The sequence below is a fragment of the Eleutherodactylus coqui genome, chromosome 11, assembly GCF_035609145.1.
Source record: "Eleutherodactylus coqui strain aEleCoq1 chromosome 11, aEleCoq1.hap1, whole genome shotgun sequence".
Taxonomy (NCBI): Eukaryota; Metazoa; Chordata; class Amphibia; order Anura; family Eleutherodactylidae; genus Eleutherodactylus; species Eleutherodactylus coqui.
Genome location: NC_089847.1, coordinates 109,882,558 through 109,903,257, shown reverse-complemented (window position 1 = coordinate 109,903,257; position 20,700 = coordinate 109,882,558). Strand labels below are relative to the sequence as shown.

General features: G+C 41.4%; 1 protein-coding gene across 2 annotated transcripts in view; it reads left to right on the top strand.

The window, feature by feature from the left end:
- MPPED2 (metallophosphoesterase domain containing 2) overlaps positions 1–16,888 on the top strand; it is a 170,643-nt gene extending 153,755 nt beyond the window's left edge. For both annotated transcript variants that reach the window (XM_066583232.1, XM_066583233.1), the window contains exons 6-7: positions 10,399–10,512; positions 15,578–16,888. In XM_066583232.1, coding sequence (XP_066439329.1) covers positions 10,399–10,512; positions 15,578–15,696 — 233 coding nt within the window. In that variant the 3' untranslated portion in view covers positions 15,697–16,888. The remainder of the gene's footprint in view (positions 1–10,398; positions 10,513–15,577) is intronic.
- The last annotated feature ends 3,812 nt before the right edge of the window (positions 16,889–20,700 follow it).

Below are 20,700 nucleotides of genomic sequence, written 5' to 3'. Positions count from 1 at the left end.
CGCTCATCTCTAATGCTTATCCAAATTATCATGGTCCTTGCATCTGCCTGATATCCTTTGTGCTGAACATAGTGGCTTTAATATTTAAGTGCAGACCCTACAACCTACACATGTGGCACTGACTACCAACCCTAAATAAGAGCCAGGATCATGACGATCACTGAGCTCATTTCTGCTGGAAGAAGACAGCTCTGTTCCCGCTACAGTGGCCAGGCTTGGTATTACAGGCAAAGTCCCCATCCAATTTAGTGGGAATATTACTTGTAATACCAAATCTCGCCTCTACAGTGAGAATGGCGCAAACAAATTCATGATCTTGCAAACAAAGGTGCGATTGTTTACTAGTTCCCTCACCTTTGCATTGCCGCCCCTTATGTACCGCTGATTGGTGGGGAACATCAGCGGGAAGTGCTTCTGCTCCCCCGCCTCCACCAATCAGCTTCTTCCCTTCCTCGGCCCGTACACGAGTGCTGCTGTCATGGAGCTCCGGTTCTTCAGACCTCTTTTGCTCTGTCGCCCAGCACTATCCCCTTCGCTGTCCCTGGGTGAGTTCAAAGTATTTTTTCCCATGTCATGACCTTTGAGCCCTATAAACTGTTATGATACTCACTGGGCACTCCATTCCAGTGCTGTAACCCTGCAAAGTCTATGCGCGCACCCAATATGACACTTCTCTGCTCGCTCTGTGCGCATAGAGATGAACGGGAGAGTGCATGCTCCGAGCGGGCTCAGAAGAGCGCCGCTGTGTGAACTTTGCAGGGGCATGGTGCTGGATTGGGGCGCTCAATGAGTATCAACACCACTTCCAGACTGCCTGTTCCTGACTTTTGAGCCCCATAAAGTAGTTCATGGGGCTTAAAGGTCATAATAGGTTCCCTTTTTAAAGCGAACCTCCAGTTTCAGAACAATATTTTGTCCTACGACAGGAGGGCAGGGTTATATTACCTGCAGTTGTTCTTCTCTGCCGCTCCTCTTATCTGCTGGTTTTGGGTTCAGTTTTTGGCCATCCAAGATGGCTGCGACGATTTTCTAGTATACACTATGCACTGCTCTCGGATTAGCCAGTACTGATCACATGAAGAGTTGTGGCCAATCGGAGAACAGATGTTGTGCAATGCACTGTGGGGAATTAATAGGTAGTCTGAAGATTGCAGTGACCATCTTGTAGGGCCAAAAACCGGACCCCTAACTTGAGGGACGGAAAAGGAGAAGAACGGCAAACCAAAAAAAAGACACACCTCCATCCAGTTCAGCCTATTACCCCCAATGTTGATCCAGAGGAATTAAAAAAACACCCAACAAGGTAGAAGCCAATTTTCACCATTCAAGGAAAAAGAATTCCTTCTCAACTCCAATCTGGCATTCAAAATAATCCTCAGACCCATTGGCGTAACTATAGGGGATGCAGGGATGCAGTTGCACCCGGGTCCAGGAGCCTTAGGGGGCCCATAAGGCCTCTCTTCTCCATATAGGGAGCCCAGTACTATGAATAAAGCATTATAATTGCGAGCCCTGTTACAGGTTTTGCATTGGGGCCCAGGAGCTTCAAGTTAAGCCTTTGTGTTAAGAGAAGTTGGGGGGCCCCAAGATAAACTTTTTCACCCAAGCCCATGAGCCTTTCGCTACACTCCTGCCCGAACCAACAGTTATATAACATGTAACAGTGTAACGCTCAAGAAGGGCGTCCGGGCCGCTCTTATCGAGTTCGCCATCACCACCTCCCTCCCTCTTTGGTCTCAGACCGGAGGGTCACTTTAATGCCTGAATGTAGGGAACGATAATATGTAGGACAGATTGCAATCCTTAGAACCGACTTGAAATCCAAATGTTTGGAGCTTTAGCCAAAGCCGGGGAGCAGCCACCGGCGCCAGTCATTCTATAGATGACACAGAAGTGCGCAGAGCCACATGTCGGCTCCCGTCAGGCGAGTGGGAAGCTGGATTTGGCTGCGGGAGGCTGATCTCCATGGTAATGCTGAGCTCACAGATATGCTGCATACACACATAAATAATCTTGGGATGTATCACTTCGGCGCGGGGATCTTGCGGCAGCGTTCTGTCTTCCTCCCGGGCCCCCTAGAAGGCCGACGCTGCTTCTTATTGCCGGATTCCATTTCTATCTTTTAAAAACAATCTGCATAAAGCAATGTAGTGTAACAAGTTTTTCTTGTGGGGTTTTAAAAGCACAATCTCTCTTAATTACACTTTTATTGAAGAATCCCCGCTGTGTAAATTGAGATTTCGCGAGGTTGCGACAAACTACATGGCTGAGTTTCATTTAACCTCTTTTTGGACTAGTCTAGGATTCTCGTTGTCTTGTGTCGGCATGGCAGGGGTTAATAAGGCTGCGCACGGCTGGTCGGCTGGAGTTAATACTCATATTGTATGTTTCATATAAAAATCATGCTGTAAAATTGGAGATTTTATACCTGCGGGGGCGCACCGGTAATGAAAGGGTTAATGGGAAGAGAAAACAAAAAAACAGTCTTTAGTTGTTTTAGCGCAAATTGAATTAAAAGGAAGCTTTTATGGGTAAAGGAGGGTTCACATCCTTAATACTTTTGGAACGAAGTTGCCTGTTTCTCTGCTGCAGGTGTAGCAGAACCGAGTTTGTGTGGTCTAGTAGAGCTGTGTTTGTCAGGGTTTTGCACTAAAGGCATTTTTTATTATTTTTTTTCACCTTTTTTTAAAAATCATTAGATGATGGGGAAAACTAATAAAATAGCATTTCCGCTTCCTGTCACTTTTATTAGCATTTGCAACATCTCTGCTTGCTGTCATTGAATGAGAGAGAAAACCATTTAGGCTTGCGTTCACGAGTGACGAATTTGCTGCACATTTTCTGCAGCGGACAAAATCTGTAGCAAGTCCGCACCGGTTGCTGTGGGTTTTGATGCAGATTTTGGTGCAGATCTCACCACTTAAATTCAGCGAAACAGTGCGGATTTTGACGCGGATTTGCTGCATATTTCCCCCACTGCAGATCAGCTGCGTGTCGGCACACCCTACGGACGTGTTCGCATGGGATTGATTCACCGAGACTAGATACAATTGCAGCAACCTTTCAGCCTTGAGAAGTATTATGTCCAAATAGGTTTTCAGCATCTAAATGTTAATAATGTTTTCGTTCAGTGACATGAAGCAGAGATCTGGAATTACAACACAAAGAGGGGAATTTAACCCATTCAGGACCAAGCATCGTAAATTTACGACGCTTGGCTCTAGGCTTTAATCTTGACCAATGGTCAAAGCGCTGCGGAATAAGTTGGCGCTATACAAATAAAGATTATTATTATATATGAAAGCTCCTGCAGGAGGAGGTTTGGTCCTGGCCTGTTAGTGACAGCCGAGGACCCAGAGGAGAAGGCAGAAGCAGTTTTTAACCGCTTACTAATTTAAAAAAAAAATATATATATACATATATATACACACACACACACATACATATATATATATATCTATATATATAAAGCTGAAAGCCCTCACTGACTCACTGACTGACTCGCCAAAAGTTCTCCAACTTCCCGATATCGTAGAAACATGAATTTTGGCACAAGCATAGATTATCTACAAAATAGGAAAAGTAATTGGGTCCCAACTCGATTATTCAATTCTAGCGCAAAAGAATTGGCGTAGAAATTTTACGTACATAATCTAAATCTGTCACTTCCCAATGCCTTAGAAACTTAAAATTTGGCACGGGCATTGGATATGTCATAAATAGGAGAAGTTAATGGGTCCCAACTCGATTATTCAATTCTATGCGCAAAAGAATTAGCGTCCAAATTTTACGTACGGAATCTAATTTTCTCACTTTCCGGTGTCATAGAAAACAGGAAATTTGGCATGAGCATTGATTATGTCATAAATAGGAAAAGCTAATGGGTCCCAACTCCATTATTCAATTCTATGCGCAAAAGAATTGGCGTCAAAATGTTACGTGCGTAACGTAATTTTTTCACTTTCCGGTGTCATAGAAACGGGAAATTTGGCACAAGCATTGATTATGTCATAAATAGTAAAAGCTAATGGGTCCCAACTCCATTATTCAATTCTATGCGCAAAAGAATTAGCGTCCAAATTTTACGTACGGAATCTAATTTTCTCACTTTCCGGTGTCATAGAAAACAGGAAATTTGGCATGAGCATTGATTATGTCATAAATAGGAAAAGCTAATGGGTCCCAACTCCATTATTCAATTCTATGCGCAAAAGAATTGGCGTCAAAATTTTACGTGCGTAACGTAATTTTTTCACTTTTCGGTGTCATAGAAACGTGAAATTTGGCACGAGCATTGATTATGTCATAGATAGGAAAAGCTAATGGGTCCCAACTCGATTATTCAATTCTAGCGCAAAAGAATTGGCGTCAAAATTTTACGTGCGGAATGTAATTTTTTCACTTTCTGGTGTCATAGAAACGGGAAATTTGGCACGAGCATTGAATATGTCATAAATAGGAAAAGTTAATGGGTCCCAACTCGATTATTCAATTCTATGCGCAAAAGAATTAGCGTCCAAATTTTATGTACGTAATCTAATTCTCTCACTTCCTGATGTCATTTTATATAAAGGAAACGTCGCATGGTTACCTCCCCGGGGTGTTTCCTGGGTAACGCAGAGAACTATGCAAAATGGTGAACATATGTTTTTCCTCAATATCTCTAAAGTAACCACGACTTCATAAGATTTTCCGTGTGAACACCAGATAAACACCAGTACCAAATTAACTCGGGCGAAGCCGGGTATATCAGCTAGTATATATATATATATTACATTGCAAAAACAATAGGGCAGCAAAACTGACATGCAAGGGGAGCTGGGAGGGTTAAGTGTTGGCTTGTCATGGCGGCACTTACCAGACTCATTTCCCAGAGGGATGACACGCAGCCAAAGCCAGAGTACAATTGCAGGCCACCAAAGACACCCCTAGGATAGGGAATGCCAATAAACAGAATGATGGGGGTAGTAGTTGCCATAGGTGACGCCACCGTTACTACACACCGGTATGATACACGGCGGAGAATAATCACAGGCACAGTCTTTTACTACCTTGGGTCCCCAGGAACGGCTAGGGCCTATATAAACTTTACTTTTGTAATTCTGCAGTAAACAATTATCACAAGGCAATCTAGGGACAGTCTATGCAGTGCAGGCAAGAAAAGAGCGGTCAGGGAGGAAACACAGGATGACACCGGTCCTGCAGTCTATGTGATCTGTCAGGAACCACTCCTGGAAAGGGAACACTCCAGAGGAGGAAAGGGGGTAGGGTTCACTCCACAGACAATCTGGCAACAATTATTGACTTTCAGTATTTGCACCCACTCTGGAGACACGTGGGTGTGACAATTAAGGAGCGTACCTCTACGCAGTGTTCCTGGCTCTGGACAGCCACGTAGGACAACTTGTAAAAGTATTTAGTACCTCTGCATTGGCCTTGTCAACGAAAGTGATTACTCACAAATGCTCGCTCTCTTATTTGGGGTTGACTCCATTCACATCCAGAATTCAGTCGCTATGGGATATCTCTCCGCCTCTTCCATCTTCACCACAAGGAAGCTGAAGGTGCTTCCATGTGGCTCTGTTTTAGAACTCTTATGTACAAGATGGAACTAGAACCAGAACATTTGATGAAACTTCTTTCCCGTTGTCAATCACTACTGTTTATACATGACAGACTGATACATTTACAGGCAGACTTGGATTTTATTAGAATTAACCTCTCAAGCGCTGCAGCTGTGCAACTCACACACTGGAAATGACAAGACAAGCTTGCACAGTGCATCTACATAGGACAAACATGTATGACATTTATGGAGGGGACCAGGATGATGTTCTGGGACACTACACAAATCACCTACAAATAGTGAATTGCTTTTCTGGTGTAAAGGGCGACCAAAATATGTGCTAAATATATTGAGAGGCGATCACCATAATAAATTGGACATATTCTGCTCTGACATACGACCTGCTGTGCTGCGTATCTTTGATGGCGGCATGTTTGATGGCGGCCCGCTTCAGCCATCCGCAGTACAGAGAAGAGAAATGACAGGTACCAGCGGTCGCAGGCCAGGCACAAGGTCGGATTCCTCTGTGCAAGCAAGCATTCAGTGTTTAGTCCAGGTCAAGACGCTACAATGATGGAATTGTGGGCATGATGCTTCCATCTGCTCAGTAGACACCGTGTGTCATTGTGCTGCATGGACTTACATATATGTACCGCGCCTCACCTGCTCCATCTCTAATCCTTCTTCTCACTTCTATTTGGGCAGTTTGGGAGGTAATTGATGTTCACTTTTATGGATTCTCTACATTAACTGTAGAACTAAGTGGCTCTTAAACTCTAAGAGCCATCAATTAGTGGTGACTTCATTGCTAGGCATTCATTTAAGTTTCCGAAAGTCTGTGATTTTAACCTTTGTGCTGCCATGTTCATAAGACTTTCTAGTTCAATCACTCCTGGCAGTACATTTTCTGTGAATTTAACACTGCCGTAGACTCAACGTACTTTGGAATTTGAGTCCAGGATCATATATTGCCCTCAGATAAAGAATTAGTTCAGTGCTCAAATCTATGTGCTGGAAGGGTTCTCAAATAATGAGCCACAGGGTGCCTCACTGCCCAACCCTTTGCGAATTGAAGAAAAACCTGTTAAGTTCTCCTGCAGCGCCTCCGCAGGTAACATAAAGCATCACACACAGCAAAATGGGCTGCCTATTCTGTGCATGAACATGCTAAGATCTCCAGATAGAGAGATGGTTTTTGTAGCTGCGCTAAATGATGGAAGTCCTCAATGAGGGACTCCTCTATTTTAAAGCGGTTGTCTGTGACTTTGGGCGTTTTTTCTATTGATGACCTATCCTCAGGCGGGGTCTGCCACTCAGTATCCCTAACGATCAGCTGATTCCTAGTGCTGCTGTCAGCAGAGACTGCAAAGGAAGCAGATTGCACTGTCCTAGTGCAGAGGTCCAGGTAGGTATTGCAGACACACCTTTGGGACTTGTGCCTGCAGTACCAAACTGGATTGGTGCAATGTTTTTAGCGCTATCTGCACCCAGCACTGACCACATTGACAGTGGCATCAAAAATCAGCTGATCCATGGGGATCTTATGTGGGAAAGCCCGCCAATCATCCATTGATGGCCTGTCATAGTAGAACAGTAGTTTTTCATTCTTGACATGCATAATTTTGGTCCATGATTAATGGACTAATTTTAATTTGTATGTCTGAATTGCAGCCGTATGGGTTGTATGCATCCGTTTTCTGCTTCCATAAGTTGTCCGCTTGCATCTCTTGCCATGCTGGTCAATGTGTTCTATATGTGAGCAAAGCAAAACCGGGGCATTAGCTGTAACCGGAGCTCTAATCTGCACTCAACATGCAGGGACTCCACTCCATTCAACGGTACAAGCATGTAGACAAAAAAACTAGTGTCCAGTGTGATGTCAAAAGAATGGAAATTTCCATACAATATTTGTAAAAGCCATAAATGTCACCAAGTGATGACAGCTGACTCATTTCGGATGAAATGACCTTAATCGTAACCCTAGTTCTGTAGGTGAGTCTATATCGTAATCTTCCACTATGTATACACCCCAACAGATATTTAGTAAGTTTGGTCTCACTGACTTTATACTGGAGGCACAAACAATTAAATTTCCAGGACTTTATATAGCATTCTTACTGTATCAAAGCGCTTTTAGGCGGATCCGGGTTATTCAAAAAATCGTTCAGACGAATATCACCTGGTCTAAACACAAACCAATGACCGAATCACATCTGCTTATAATATGAATGTGAAAGACTGAGTGATTGTGAATAATTGTCGTTGAACGAGCCAACAATGCATCTGCTTGTCTAAGCAGTCTGCACGAGAGCGAACGAGCTAGCGATGACGTCACTTGCTTGTTCGCTCGCTCAAACGATAATTGGGACGTCTAAAAGGACCCTTAACTGAATTTTACTCATTTTGCATTCTGAGAATATAAGTCCAACAGAGAATGATTCTACAATGTTGATTGCATTAAGAGGACCAGGAACGGCTTCTAAAGGGGCAGTTTAGGCAGTAGCGATATACTTGCCTAATATTGAATTGTAACCTAAAAAAAACAACATATCTATCCCCCTTTTCCCCCCTACTTTTAGCCCTCTGGTTAATAAAGTCCTCTCTCCTTGACCCATAAAGTCCACATACAGCAGAGTTGAGTTTTTAGCTGAAGCTGCAGAATAGTTTTAACTGTGGATTTAGGTAGGAATACATACAGGTAAACTCATTAAGAAATGTTATTTCATCAGCAGAAAAAGTTAAATTGTTACTTAAATGGTCGGTCTATCTCATATCTATCTATCTATCTATCTCATATCTATCTATCTATCTATCTATCTATCTATCTATCTATCTATCTATCACATATCTATATATCACATATCTATCTATCTATCTATCTCATATCTATCTCTCTCTCTCTATCTATCACATATCTATCTATCTATCTATCTATCTATCTATCTATCACATATCTATCTATCTATCTATCAATCTATCTATCAATCTATCTCATATCTATCTATCTATCTATCTATCTATCTATCTATCTATCTATCTATCTATCTATCTCATATCTATCTATCTATCTATCTCATATCTATCTATCTCATATCTATCTATCTATCTCCTATCTATCTATCTATCTATCTATCTATCTATCTATCTATCTATCTATCTATCTATCTATCTATCTCATATCTATCTGTTTATCTCATATCTACCTATTTATCCTCTATCTATCACATATCTATCTATCTATCTATCTATCTATCTATCTATCTATCTATCTATCTATCTATCTCATATCTATCTATCTATATAATATCATATCTATCTATCTCATATCTACCTATTTATCCTCTATCTATCTCATATCTATCTGTTTATCTCATATCTACCTACTTATCCTCTATCTATCACATATCTATCTATCTATCTATCTATCTATCTCATATCTATCTATGTCATATCTATGTCATATCTACCTATTTATCCTCTATCTATCACATATCTATCTATCTATCTATCTCATATCTATCTATCTATCTATCTATCTATCTATCTATCTATCTATCTATCTATCTATATCTATCTATGTCATATCTATCTCATATCTATCTATTTATCTCATATCTACCTATTTATCATCTATCTATCTCATATCTACCTTTTTATCCTCTATCTATCTATCTATCTATCTGTCTATCTCATATCTATCTATCATCTATCTATCTCATATCTATCTATCTATTTATCTCATATATATCTTTCTATCTCATATCTATCTATCTATCTATCTATCTATCTATCTATCCCATATCTATCTATCTATCTATCCCATATCTATCTATCCCATATCTATCTATCTATCTATCTATCTATCTATCTATCTATCTATCTATCTATCTATCTATCTATCTATCTATCCCATATCTATCTATCTATCTATCTATCTATCTATCCCATATCTATCTATCTATCCCATATCTATCTATCTCATATCTATCTATCTGAATCTGTTACTGAAATATATCTTAGTGTATAAATATCTGACACAGTAAATTCCTCACGTTATCTTCCGTCTCTAGAGACTGTGTAAAGGTCAAACTGTCAGTGTGTCAGGCAGTCAATGACTATTACCAATTATATCAACTATTAGAAGCTTTTAGCCTGTTAATGAGTATCGGTGTCATCCTTGCGATAACTCTTTTAGATCCTATCACATCACTGATGTAGGAAAATGTTTCATTCCGAGACACCATTTCCGTTCCCAGCACATCCTTTTTGCAGAGCAGTTAAGTATTCTGGAGTAATGGTATCTGCAGCAGAGGGCGGCGGTCCACCTGTGACTCGTAAGGATAGATAAAAGCAGCAGATCATTGGGTACATGATAAAGCTGAGATATTAAACACCCTTTCTAATATTTTCCCAGCTAAATGAGAAAAAAAATGCAATTAAGTAAGAGCCTGAATACAAAAAAAAAAAAGAAATGAGAGAAGAGGATAAGGGAACGGCTAAATAATTAGGTTACTGCCGGGAAAAACCGGAGAGGAACTCCGAGGAATAAAGTTAATTCCATCACCCTCGCTTTTATAAATCAAACTGGTGGGAAAAGAAAATGTTCATTATCTTAGAAAGACCCCAAAAATGGAACGTTCTGACAGAGATAGAGTGGAGGCTCCTTAAAAGCACTCTGCTGGCGTTTAATGGCCGGTGTTCTATTACAGATATTGTAATAAACCTTTACATGAATTATGGTTTCCAGCAAAAGACGACTAGAAGGAGGAACCACCTTTTTTATGGAATATTAAGTACGATGATGTCTTTTCTTCTCTTTTTATGTGCATCAGGTTTCCGGGACTGGGTCCCTAAAGAGTTACAGAGGGTCGGGTGTGTAGAGCTTCTCAATACGGTGCAAAGGAGGGTCAGGCCCAAGTTACATGTATTTGGTGGAATCCATGAAGGTAAGTCGAAAATCAATCAATGCACAGATGGCTGTTTTCAGTTGTTTCCTTGTACAACCCCAATTCCGAAATAGTTGGGAGGCGCAATGATTTGGAAATCTCATATAACCATATTTTATTCATAGAACATATCAGATGGTGAAAGGGAGACATTTTTCCATTCCATTTTTAAAAAATGAACTCATGTAGAAATTGATGGCAGCAACACATCTCAAAAAAGTTGAGGCGGAGCTACGTCTACCATTGTATAGGATTCCCTCTTTATATATCAGTTTGTAAATATCTGGGAAGTGAGGACAATAGAGATGAGCGAGCACCCAAATTCTCGGGTCCGTGTAATTCGAGTCGAGCTTTTCGTAAAATTCGAGAGCTCTACTCGAGTAACGAACCCCATTGACTACAATGGGAGACTCGAGCATTTTTGTATGTGGGATGCCGGGTGCCAAGCTTTTTCTTAAAATTCTTTCTTGGTTCGTGTTTTCTCTCTCTCTCCCTCTCTCCCCTTCCTGCCAGACAAAAAAATTTGCCAATGACGCGTGCTACAGCAGGGAGGAGCCAAAATCTGGGGCGGGGTCGAACACGATTTGATGCTCGTTCGAGTAACCAGCACCATCGAGTACGCTAATACTCGAACGAGCATCAAGCTCGGCAGAGTACGTTCGCTCAACTCTAGAGGAAAATGATTGCTGGAGTTTTGGGAGAGGAATGTTGTCTTTTTGTTGTCTGATGTGGCATTCTAGCTGCTCAACAGTCCTGGGTCGTCTTTGCCGGATTTTTCGTTACATAATGTGCCAAATGTTTTCTATTGCTGAAAGGTCTGTGCTGCAGGTGGCCGGTTCAGCCCCTGGACTCTTCTTCTGCGAAGCCAAAAGGAATTCCAAATTTTGATTCATCTGACCACAGACTGGTTTTCAATTTTGCCTCAGTCCATTTTAATCAAGGTTTGGCCCAGAGAAGATGCCGGCATTTTTAGATTATGTTGATATACGGCTTCTGTTTTGCAGGATACAGCTTTTTTTTTTTTATTTAACTGCTTCTTTATTGAAGATTAAGGTTTTTCAAGTAATTAACAAGATTAATGTTTTTCAAGTAATTAACAGAAATTAACATAAAGTATGCAGTACTGAAACCGTTCAACATTGAACATTTGATAAAAGTATTGCATCACAGAAGCATAAACATCCTAAGGGCTCCCACCCACTAGCGTCTTTTTACTGCGAAATTCGCAGCGTTTTTTTTTTTTCTGCAGGGGTCTTTGGGCTATGGGAGTTGTAAAGCTAAAATTGCGATTGCGCAAAATCGCGATTTCGCGGTAAATCGCGATTTTGCGCGATCGCGATTTTAGCTTTACAAGTCCCATAGACCCCCTGTAGAAAAAAAAAACGTGCGAATTTCGCAGTGAAAAAAAACGCCAGTGGGTGGGAGCCCTAAAGAGAAACATTTCCCCCTTAAGGACCCCCTTTTTTTTTATTTTTGTCTTTTTCTGTCCCCTTAAAAAAATCATAACTCTTTTACTTATCCATCGACGTAGATGGTAGAATTACATTTTTTTTCCATTTCACTCCATTTAGAAATTTTTTTAAATGTATCAGTACATTATATGGTACCATTGGAAAACACAACTCGTCCCGCAAAAGGCTTATTTTTTGCGGGACGAGTTGTATTTTTCAATGGTGCTATATAATGTACCATATAATGTATTGATTAATTTTTAAAAATTTCTAAATTGAGTGAAATGGAAAAAAATGTAATTCTATCATCTTTGGGTGGGTCTTGTTTCTATGGCGTACACACTGTGGTAAAAGTGACACAACTTTATTCTGGGGGACAAGCCGGTTATGATTTCCATATATTTTTTTTTCTAATAATAAAAACGTTTTTTTTTAGTCCCCATAGGGAGCTTGAACTTGCGATCACGCAGTACAATGTAATAGCATAATATTTTATGGTATCGTGATCTGGCAAGCATTTTACGAAGCCACACCACAGGCATGGCTTAATAGGCAATCAGTTCTGATAGCAGCATTTAAAGGATTAACAACCCGGTTGTTGCCGGCAGGTATCGGCTGTAAGAAACAGCCGGTACCCACATTGTATGGAGTGGGATCGGCTCCCGATAATCCTCCATACAAACACTGAATGTACAAGACATACCTATATGTCATGTATCATTAAGGGGTTATGGACGAGACCCAAGTAGACATGTAATGAAAGGGTAGAAATGAGTTTATAATTATAGTCCAAAAGCTATGAAAGGGATCCCCAACTTCAGTGAATTTAACCATATTGGCAACATTAAGGAACATTTTTCTGAAGTTGTTTCACAATTTCTAGACTAGTTTTTCACAGATTGGTGAACCTCAGAACTTTTTTGTTTCTGATACTCTGCCTCTCTAACCTGCTCTTTTTTATACACAGTCATGTGAGTTAGTAGAAAATTGTCCCTCCATCTGTTTTTCATTAGTATCGCTTACTTTTCCAGCCTTTTATTAACCCCGTCCCAACTTTTTTCAGATGTGTTGCTGCCATCAATTTCTTAATGAGTTATTTTTTTTAAATGACATGAAAAAATGTTTCACTTTCCCTTCTGATTTGTGGTCTACTCTGTTGTGAATAAAATATGGTCATATGAGATTTCCAAATCATTGCATTCTTTTTTCTTTACATTTTACACAGCTCCAACTTTTTTGGGAATATGGGTTGTAGATGTGGCAGAGTTTATTTGTCCATATAAAGGAGTTGCCCATTTGAACAACCCCTTCTCTACTGGGGGATCTTCTAGCAATCAGCTGCATGTAGTACATGGCACTGCTAGGTCCTCCAAAGTGGGGGGTGGGGGGGAACTCTTTGCAGTGGCTCTTCATCCTGGCGTGTCCAGGAAGATGCCAAGAGAGGTCCTCCCTTTATTTTGTTCCTATGCTATGAGGCACATGAACATGAGCTGTCCAGTTTTTAGGAACTGCATTGTTTTTGCATCATAATAATTCTGTAGTTGAAACCATTGTAATATGATGTGTTATTCCAAACTATGAACACAAGTATACTAAACAATATGTCTTGGTTAGTGCTGATGTTGTGGTATAAACATGTTCGTCTACAATCAATGATCAGCCATTTGAAATAGAATAGCCTCCATGTTCCTATTCTTGAACATGGTTAGAAATGAACTAGATAAATATCTTGAGTTAAAGGACCACTAAGCAAAGAAAATTCAGGGAAGCTAATAAATGTCCCATCAAGTCTAAATAAGTCTTTCCTGTGTACAAGGAGGTAAGCCTCCTCACTGTTCTATGCCTGACCACTGTCTGCAGCTGGAGCCTCTCCCATCTGCAGTAGAACAAAAAGACTGTCAGGCCCCACCCCTTGACTAATCTCCGGCCTTCAATTGGTCTTCAGCTATAGATGGACCAGAACAGCAGGAGATTAACCTCTATGTCCTCTGCAGAATTTCTAGATGGTCTACTTGTTTTGGGAACCTGTTGAAAATATTATTTCCCTCACTTTTTGGAAGTCTTTATCTGTTTACGTTCATTATTTATTTCTAGCTTTAGTGCTACTTTAAGGAGGCCCAGCCAATTTATACCCAATAACTGCATGTCTGTAGAGACCGTTAAGGGGTTGCTAAAAGAGCTGGCCTTAAAATGTAAAAATAAAAGGGCTTTGTGTTACAATAACCATTTGGGTGACATAGCATTTCTGCCCAGTTCTTGCTATTTATGTGTGACATGATGACTACATACATAGGTTATCTGACCACTATAGATAATTGTCATCCCATATGGTGATAATTTGTCCAAAGTGATATCACATCAATCAGCAGCAATTGACCGACCTCGTTAAGTGGCGCAACACCAAATGCTCAGTGTAAAGACGTGTGAATATAAAAAGCTCAGTATATTGCAAAATCTATCACAGTTTAAGTACATTTAATTAAAAAAAACCTTTAACATGGAAATAAATATTTCTTCCATAGGTGAGTAACTAGAGTAGATGAAAGAAGCTCTGCTCAGACTAACATCATGGCTTTTGGTCTGAACAGAGCGAAGACCACTATTCTGGATCCATTCTCAAACGGATCTCAATGACTCTTGATTAGAGATGAGTGAGCATACTCGCTAAGGGCAAATACTCGAGTGAGTATTGTCCTTAGCGAGTACCTGCCCACTCGTGAGAAAAGATTCGGGTGCCGGCGGGGAGTGGGGAGTGGGGAGCGGCGCGCGCGCGGGGGGGGGGGGGAACGGGGTGGAGATCTCTCTCACTTCCCCTCCCCCCACTCCCTCCTGCTCACTCCCGCAACCCACCGCTCACCCACGCCGGCACCAGAATCTTTTCTCACGAGCGGGCAGGTACTCGCTAAGAACAATACTCGCTCGAGTATTTGCCCTTAGCGAGTATGCGCGCTCATCTCTACTCTTGATGGGTCACATTGACTCGTAATGGTGTCCATTATGGTTTGGGTGTTTTTTGACACTGGATGGAAGGGAACTCAACACCAGTATAAAAAGAGCTTCATTAATACTAATTCAACTAGCTAACTTCTGTAGTCATCTTCTGTCCATGTCACGGACAGCTATTGCCAGAGTTAAAGACCAGTTTGATAAAATGGCTTATATCCTGTAGACTCATATGACCCCCGAATGAAGAACATATGTTATTCCTTACATAGAATGCTGGTCACTACATCATCCATGTATATGGAATAGTTACTGTTGATCTAGAAGAACTCTTTATGACTGAATGGTCTATTCTTCTCCATGGCCATATGGTCTTCTCCATAGTGGGGGGTCTGAACATGCCGATTTGCCGGTTTACTAGGTAGGAGGACATTATATCTTGAATAACTTGACAATAGCTCAGTAAAAGCAAACGGTGGTGATTATTTTTCCGCTTATTTAGACTGCATGTTGTGTTTGCAAGAACCTGAAAATGAAATCTCCTTACTCTGTGCAAAGAGGATTATGGCTCGACTTTATTTTCATGCCGTAGCTTATAGCATTCAGGCTTAGAGCTTGTGCAATTGTTCCACACCACTTGCCTATATTACAGTATAACCTTCTTCTTGCAGGTTATGGGATTATGACTGATGGTTACACAACGTACGTCAATGCCTCAACGTGTACAGTCAGCTTTCAACCAACCAACCCTCCCATTATTTTTGACCTTCCCAATCCCCAAGGATCATGAAGACCCTTTGCACATTGGGAAAAAAATGGGTCTATAAACTGATAATAAACTGCATTTTTTTTTTCATTTTAATAATAAAACAACTCTATTGGTCTTTGTAACTATTTAAAGTCGCTTTTCCTCATCTTCCGTTGAGTTTTGGTACAAAAAAAGATTTTTTTTTTATTCTACTTTTAATTTATCAGTTATTATTGTGTCCTCGGAACGCTGTTGTAAATTGTACATATCCCAGGAGGGTCACCAAACTATACATAACATTACATTAATAAAAAACAAAAAATAAAAAAAAAATATTAAGCTATTTTTTTTAAACCACCGGGATTTGCACAACCTAATATTATTTGTATTGTGTGTATTGTAAATTTTTTTTTTTTACGGTTATTGAATTTGTGTGCTTTTTCTATCACCTTAAGATGCATTTTCCATTGCTTTTCTTTCTCTCCCATTTTTAGTTCATATTTTTAATTAAAGGGGTTGTGCCTACAAACTCAACCTCTCTAAGAATGCTAGGACCGGTGTGAATAACTGATCACCTAGTGTTCCGTTCTCGGCTCCTCTAGCAATCAAGACCATTTTGCTGGGGTAAGCCGCAACCAGCCACATATTTCCCCTACAGGGGAAGTGTAGTACTACAGGACGGCCAGTCATGTGAATGCCAGCTAAGTGAGGAATAGGGAGAACCATGGCAGATAGGCAATCTTTATTCGAGCAACGCATTTCCGAGTTGGAATGACTCCTTCCTCAGTCCCGTCTGTCTTTGCCTTGACTGTTTGGAGCGCCATGGTCATCCTTATTTCTCACTAGACTGCCCCTTGTACACAGAGATCCTTCTGCATCCGTATGGAGATGGCTGCTACTGATAGTTTTTCTGCGTGTTGTGCCATGTGCACAACTCTACCAAGAGAGTTTTTTTGCTGGCACCTTCTCAAGTCATCTTTTGGTACCCTACACATTAGAGCACTGTTTTTTCTTGTTCCATAGTCACATGAATGGTCATCCTGTGATGCCAGGACGGTAGAAGGCCCACCGGGCCGCTCTTACAGAGTGGCTTTCCATTCTGGGACATAGAGGGAAGGGTCTCAACTAGAGATGAGCGAGTATACTCGCTAAGGCACATTACTCGAGCGAGTAGTGCCTTAGCCGAGTATCTCCCCGGTCGTCCCTAAAGATTCGGGGGCCAGCGCAGGTGACAGGTGAGTTGCGTCGGGGAGCGGGGGGGGGGGAGAGAGGGAGAGAGAGATCTCCCCTCCGTTCCTCCCCGCTCTCCCCCGCCGCTCCCCGCCCCCCCGCCGGCCCCCGAATCTTTAGAGACGAGCGGGGAGATACTCGGATAAGGCACTACTCGCTCGAGTAATGTGCCTTAGCGAGTATACTCGCTCATCTCTAGTCTCAACCACTCTATGAAGTTCATATGCTCTAACAGAGCATATGAACAGGGGCACAACCCCTTTTAATAAAAACTTTTGTACGCCTATTATTGTTGTTGATGTTATTATTAATCCATTACTTTTTGTGCTTGTTTTTTTTTTAATTAAATTATTTTTTATCTTTATTATGTATGGGGCTGAAACAGCTGTAAAGAAATGGTATGCCATACATTAAAACATGTAAATGCAAGACTCCTTTTAAATATGGATTTATATATATAAGTATTTTTTCTGTGTTATAACAAAATGTCGGATTTATTATTGGCAGGATAGGCAACTGCAAAAAAAAAACAAAAAAATAATCAAAATGTTGCACACGGCTAACCTAAATTATGAAGAATGGGACGCATCTGCAAGTGTCATTTTCTTCGGAGTATTCGTGTGCGTTTTTAGGCATGTATTAAATTAAATGAATACAATCGATGAGAAGGGCTGTGTAGCTCTTTCTTTTTAAGCATTCTCGAATTCCTCCTCTTCCCCATTAACTCTTTCCTTTCCTTATTTTGCACTGTGTGTAAATGCAATCTTGCTAGCACAAAAATATTGACGCGAATAGCTCTTTTCCGTTGACCTCTGTAAATGCTTTTTCCAGGGCTTGTCCTCCTTTTCTTCTTCTTTTTTTTTTTTTTTTGCTACCTTGTTAATGGACTTTAGAAAACCATTTGTTTCTTTTACATTTATTGTGATATATATCTAGCGCCTTTTTATGCAAATAAAATTGCAAGATTTTTAAATATGGAGCATGACTTTGTTTTCAGATACCGATGTTCTCCAAAAACTTCATGGACGATGATAAATACCACTAAATAGTACCATGAAATAGCAAGTCACTTGTATTAGCTGTCCAGGAGCTTCTCCTGAATGGGATGACCTGCAGTACCAAGCACCAGCCACCATGAAGAGGATTCAACACTACTGCAGCTCCTTTATTTTGAGGATCATTTGGGGGGTCGGACATCCATCGATCAAACATTAATGGTTTATATCCTATGCAGGAAGAAGATAGCTTTGTACATTGTGCAGTGGCCCAGTTCGGTACTGCAGGCTGAGTACTATTAAAGTGAATAGAGTTATCTGCTTCCTGCAGCAAAACAGCTAGAAGTTGGACAACCTCTGTAAGGGTGGGCCATCAATTGTAATATGTTCTGAGGGCTTTCATTTGAATGCGTTGTCAGAAAATGACCCACTGTATAAATCGAGCACTAACAAACTAGCAGTGCAGATGGTTTAGCTGACAGTCGTGCCCTATAAATGGGGCATAATAATATTCTGACACTTCCTATTGTATAGACATCACTTCTCAGCAGTCATCGCATTATCATCACAAAGAGGATATCAATGAAAGGCAACAGCTATATACACAGATAACACAAGATCCATTAGTCACAATATGTGATGGTCACAGCTCACCTCCTCCCCCTCACTGCACAGCTTACAGAGCATGTCTAGAACACAATGCAGGTCCGTGTATTGCTTTCAATGAAGCCGCAGCTGCTGCCGGCGGCTCCATTGATGGTCTGCCTGCACCCCTGAATTGTTTTTCAGGGAAGGCTTGACATATAAGCTTTTCCCTGAAAAGCAAGAATTTTAGTGTAAAAAAAAAAAAAAATACTTACCTGTCAGCCGCTGTCGTGTCCCTGTGTGGATGAAGAACACATCTGCTACATGCGGCAGATGTTTCCTTCATCCCCGCGAGGAAAAAGAATTCCCTGCTGTACCTACCACATCTGTGACAGATGCAGCAAGGGAATTCTTCATCCCAGCGGGGAATAAAGAATTTCCTACCACAGCTGTCACAGATGACAGCTGCGGTGGGGGATTCAGCTGCCGGCATCCTGTAATTGTTTTTCGGGGAAGGGCTTTAAATATAAGCCCTTCCCTGAAAAAGAAGAAAAGATGGTGATAAAAAAAAAAAATACTCCCCTTTCTTTAGCTGCTGGGGCTCAGCCGCGTCCAGCCGGCTCTTGTCCTGCACTGCTCTGAGGAGTATTCAGCAGGAAGGGAATTTAAAATCCCTGCCTGCTAAATGGGCTGCCTCTGATTGTCTGAGCACTGTGACCAATCAGAGGCAGCTCTCAGCTATTGAATGACAGCTGAGAGCTGCCTCTGATTGGTCCCTGTGCTCAGCCAATCAGAGGCAGCTCTCGCAGCAGCCGTGGCTACCATTGAAGACAATGCGTGCATTCCCTATTGTGCACACATGTCCTATCTTTACAGGCACGCACCTGTTAAACATGGACATGTGAACATGTTCTTTTTACAAGAACCCACTAGTGAAAAGCTGATCTGTCCTCAGTCTAGAAGCTGAAACATGTCGGAGAAATTTAGTATTACATGTGGTCCAGATAAATGCATGACCATGTAATAAGTAATAATGCTGCATCCTTTAGAGCGAGAGTCACTGTTTGCATTGGCTCTCAACACTTCTATGATCTCTACATGTCCTACTGTGTAACATACATGAGCTTGTCCTACCTTTTAGCATATGTTCACATGTTGTGGAAATGCTACAGATTTTCTGCAGCATTTTCCAACACAAGCGTACCATGTTACAGTACGATGTGGATGGGATTTCAAGAAATGTACACTCTGTGCAGCGTCCTGAAGGGTGACCCCAGACGCATGACATACGCTGAGGAGCTGGGAGGGTAAAGTGTTGGCTTGTCACGGCAGCACTTATCACGCTCCCTCCCGGAGGGACACACGCAGCCAAGGTCAGGGCAGCGTTGGGCTTCTTCCGGACACCCTTAGCATAGGGAAGCCCAATAAACATTAGGACAGGTGAAGGGGTTGTCATGGGTGACGCCACCGTTCTGGCACCCACCGCCATGAAGATCGACGAGGAAATAAACAATCCATAGACAGTAGTATAGTACCTCAGGTCCCTGGAAACGATCAGGTCCTGGAATAACTTTTACTTGAAACTTCAGCAGTACAAGGCACAAAGGACAAGTTTAGAATGTGCAGGAGTGAGATGAAACCAAGTATCTCCACATGACAGACCCAGATTTTAAGCTGCATGTGTGTGTGATTAAATAAAGATGTTTACCTCCACTCTGCAGAACTTTGACTTATGGATGCTTGAGTGTGAACAAGGAGACTGAAGTACCTCCACATCGCGATCCCAGACTGTAGGATGCGTGGGTGTGAATTGATCAGATAAGAGTACCACTGCACTAGGCCTTGCCACAAGAACACACACGCTCAACTTATGCTCTCTCTCTTTTTGGGGGGCTCACTCCTGTAGCAGCATTTCTGTTGGTGTGCTTAGAATCTCTCTCCCTCCTCCATTCTTCACTACATGAGGGCTGAAGGTGCCCCCATGTAGCTGGAACTCTTTGACAGGAACCCAGAAGATATGGATTTTTCCCGCTCTCATGCACTCCCATTTATACCTTCTCTCACCCCACGTGACAGTACAGAATTATTACATTTGCAGACAGTCTCCATGCTTTGCAGATACTTAACCCATCACATGCTGCAGCTGTGCAATACACAAAACAGAATGGCAAGACAATTTTGCACAGCGCATCAACACAAGACATTACATGTATGACATTATGGAGGGGGCCAGGAA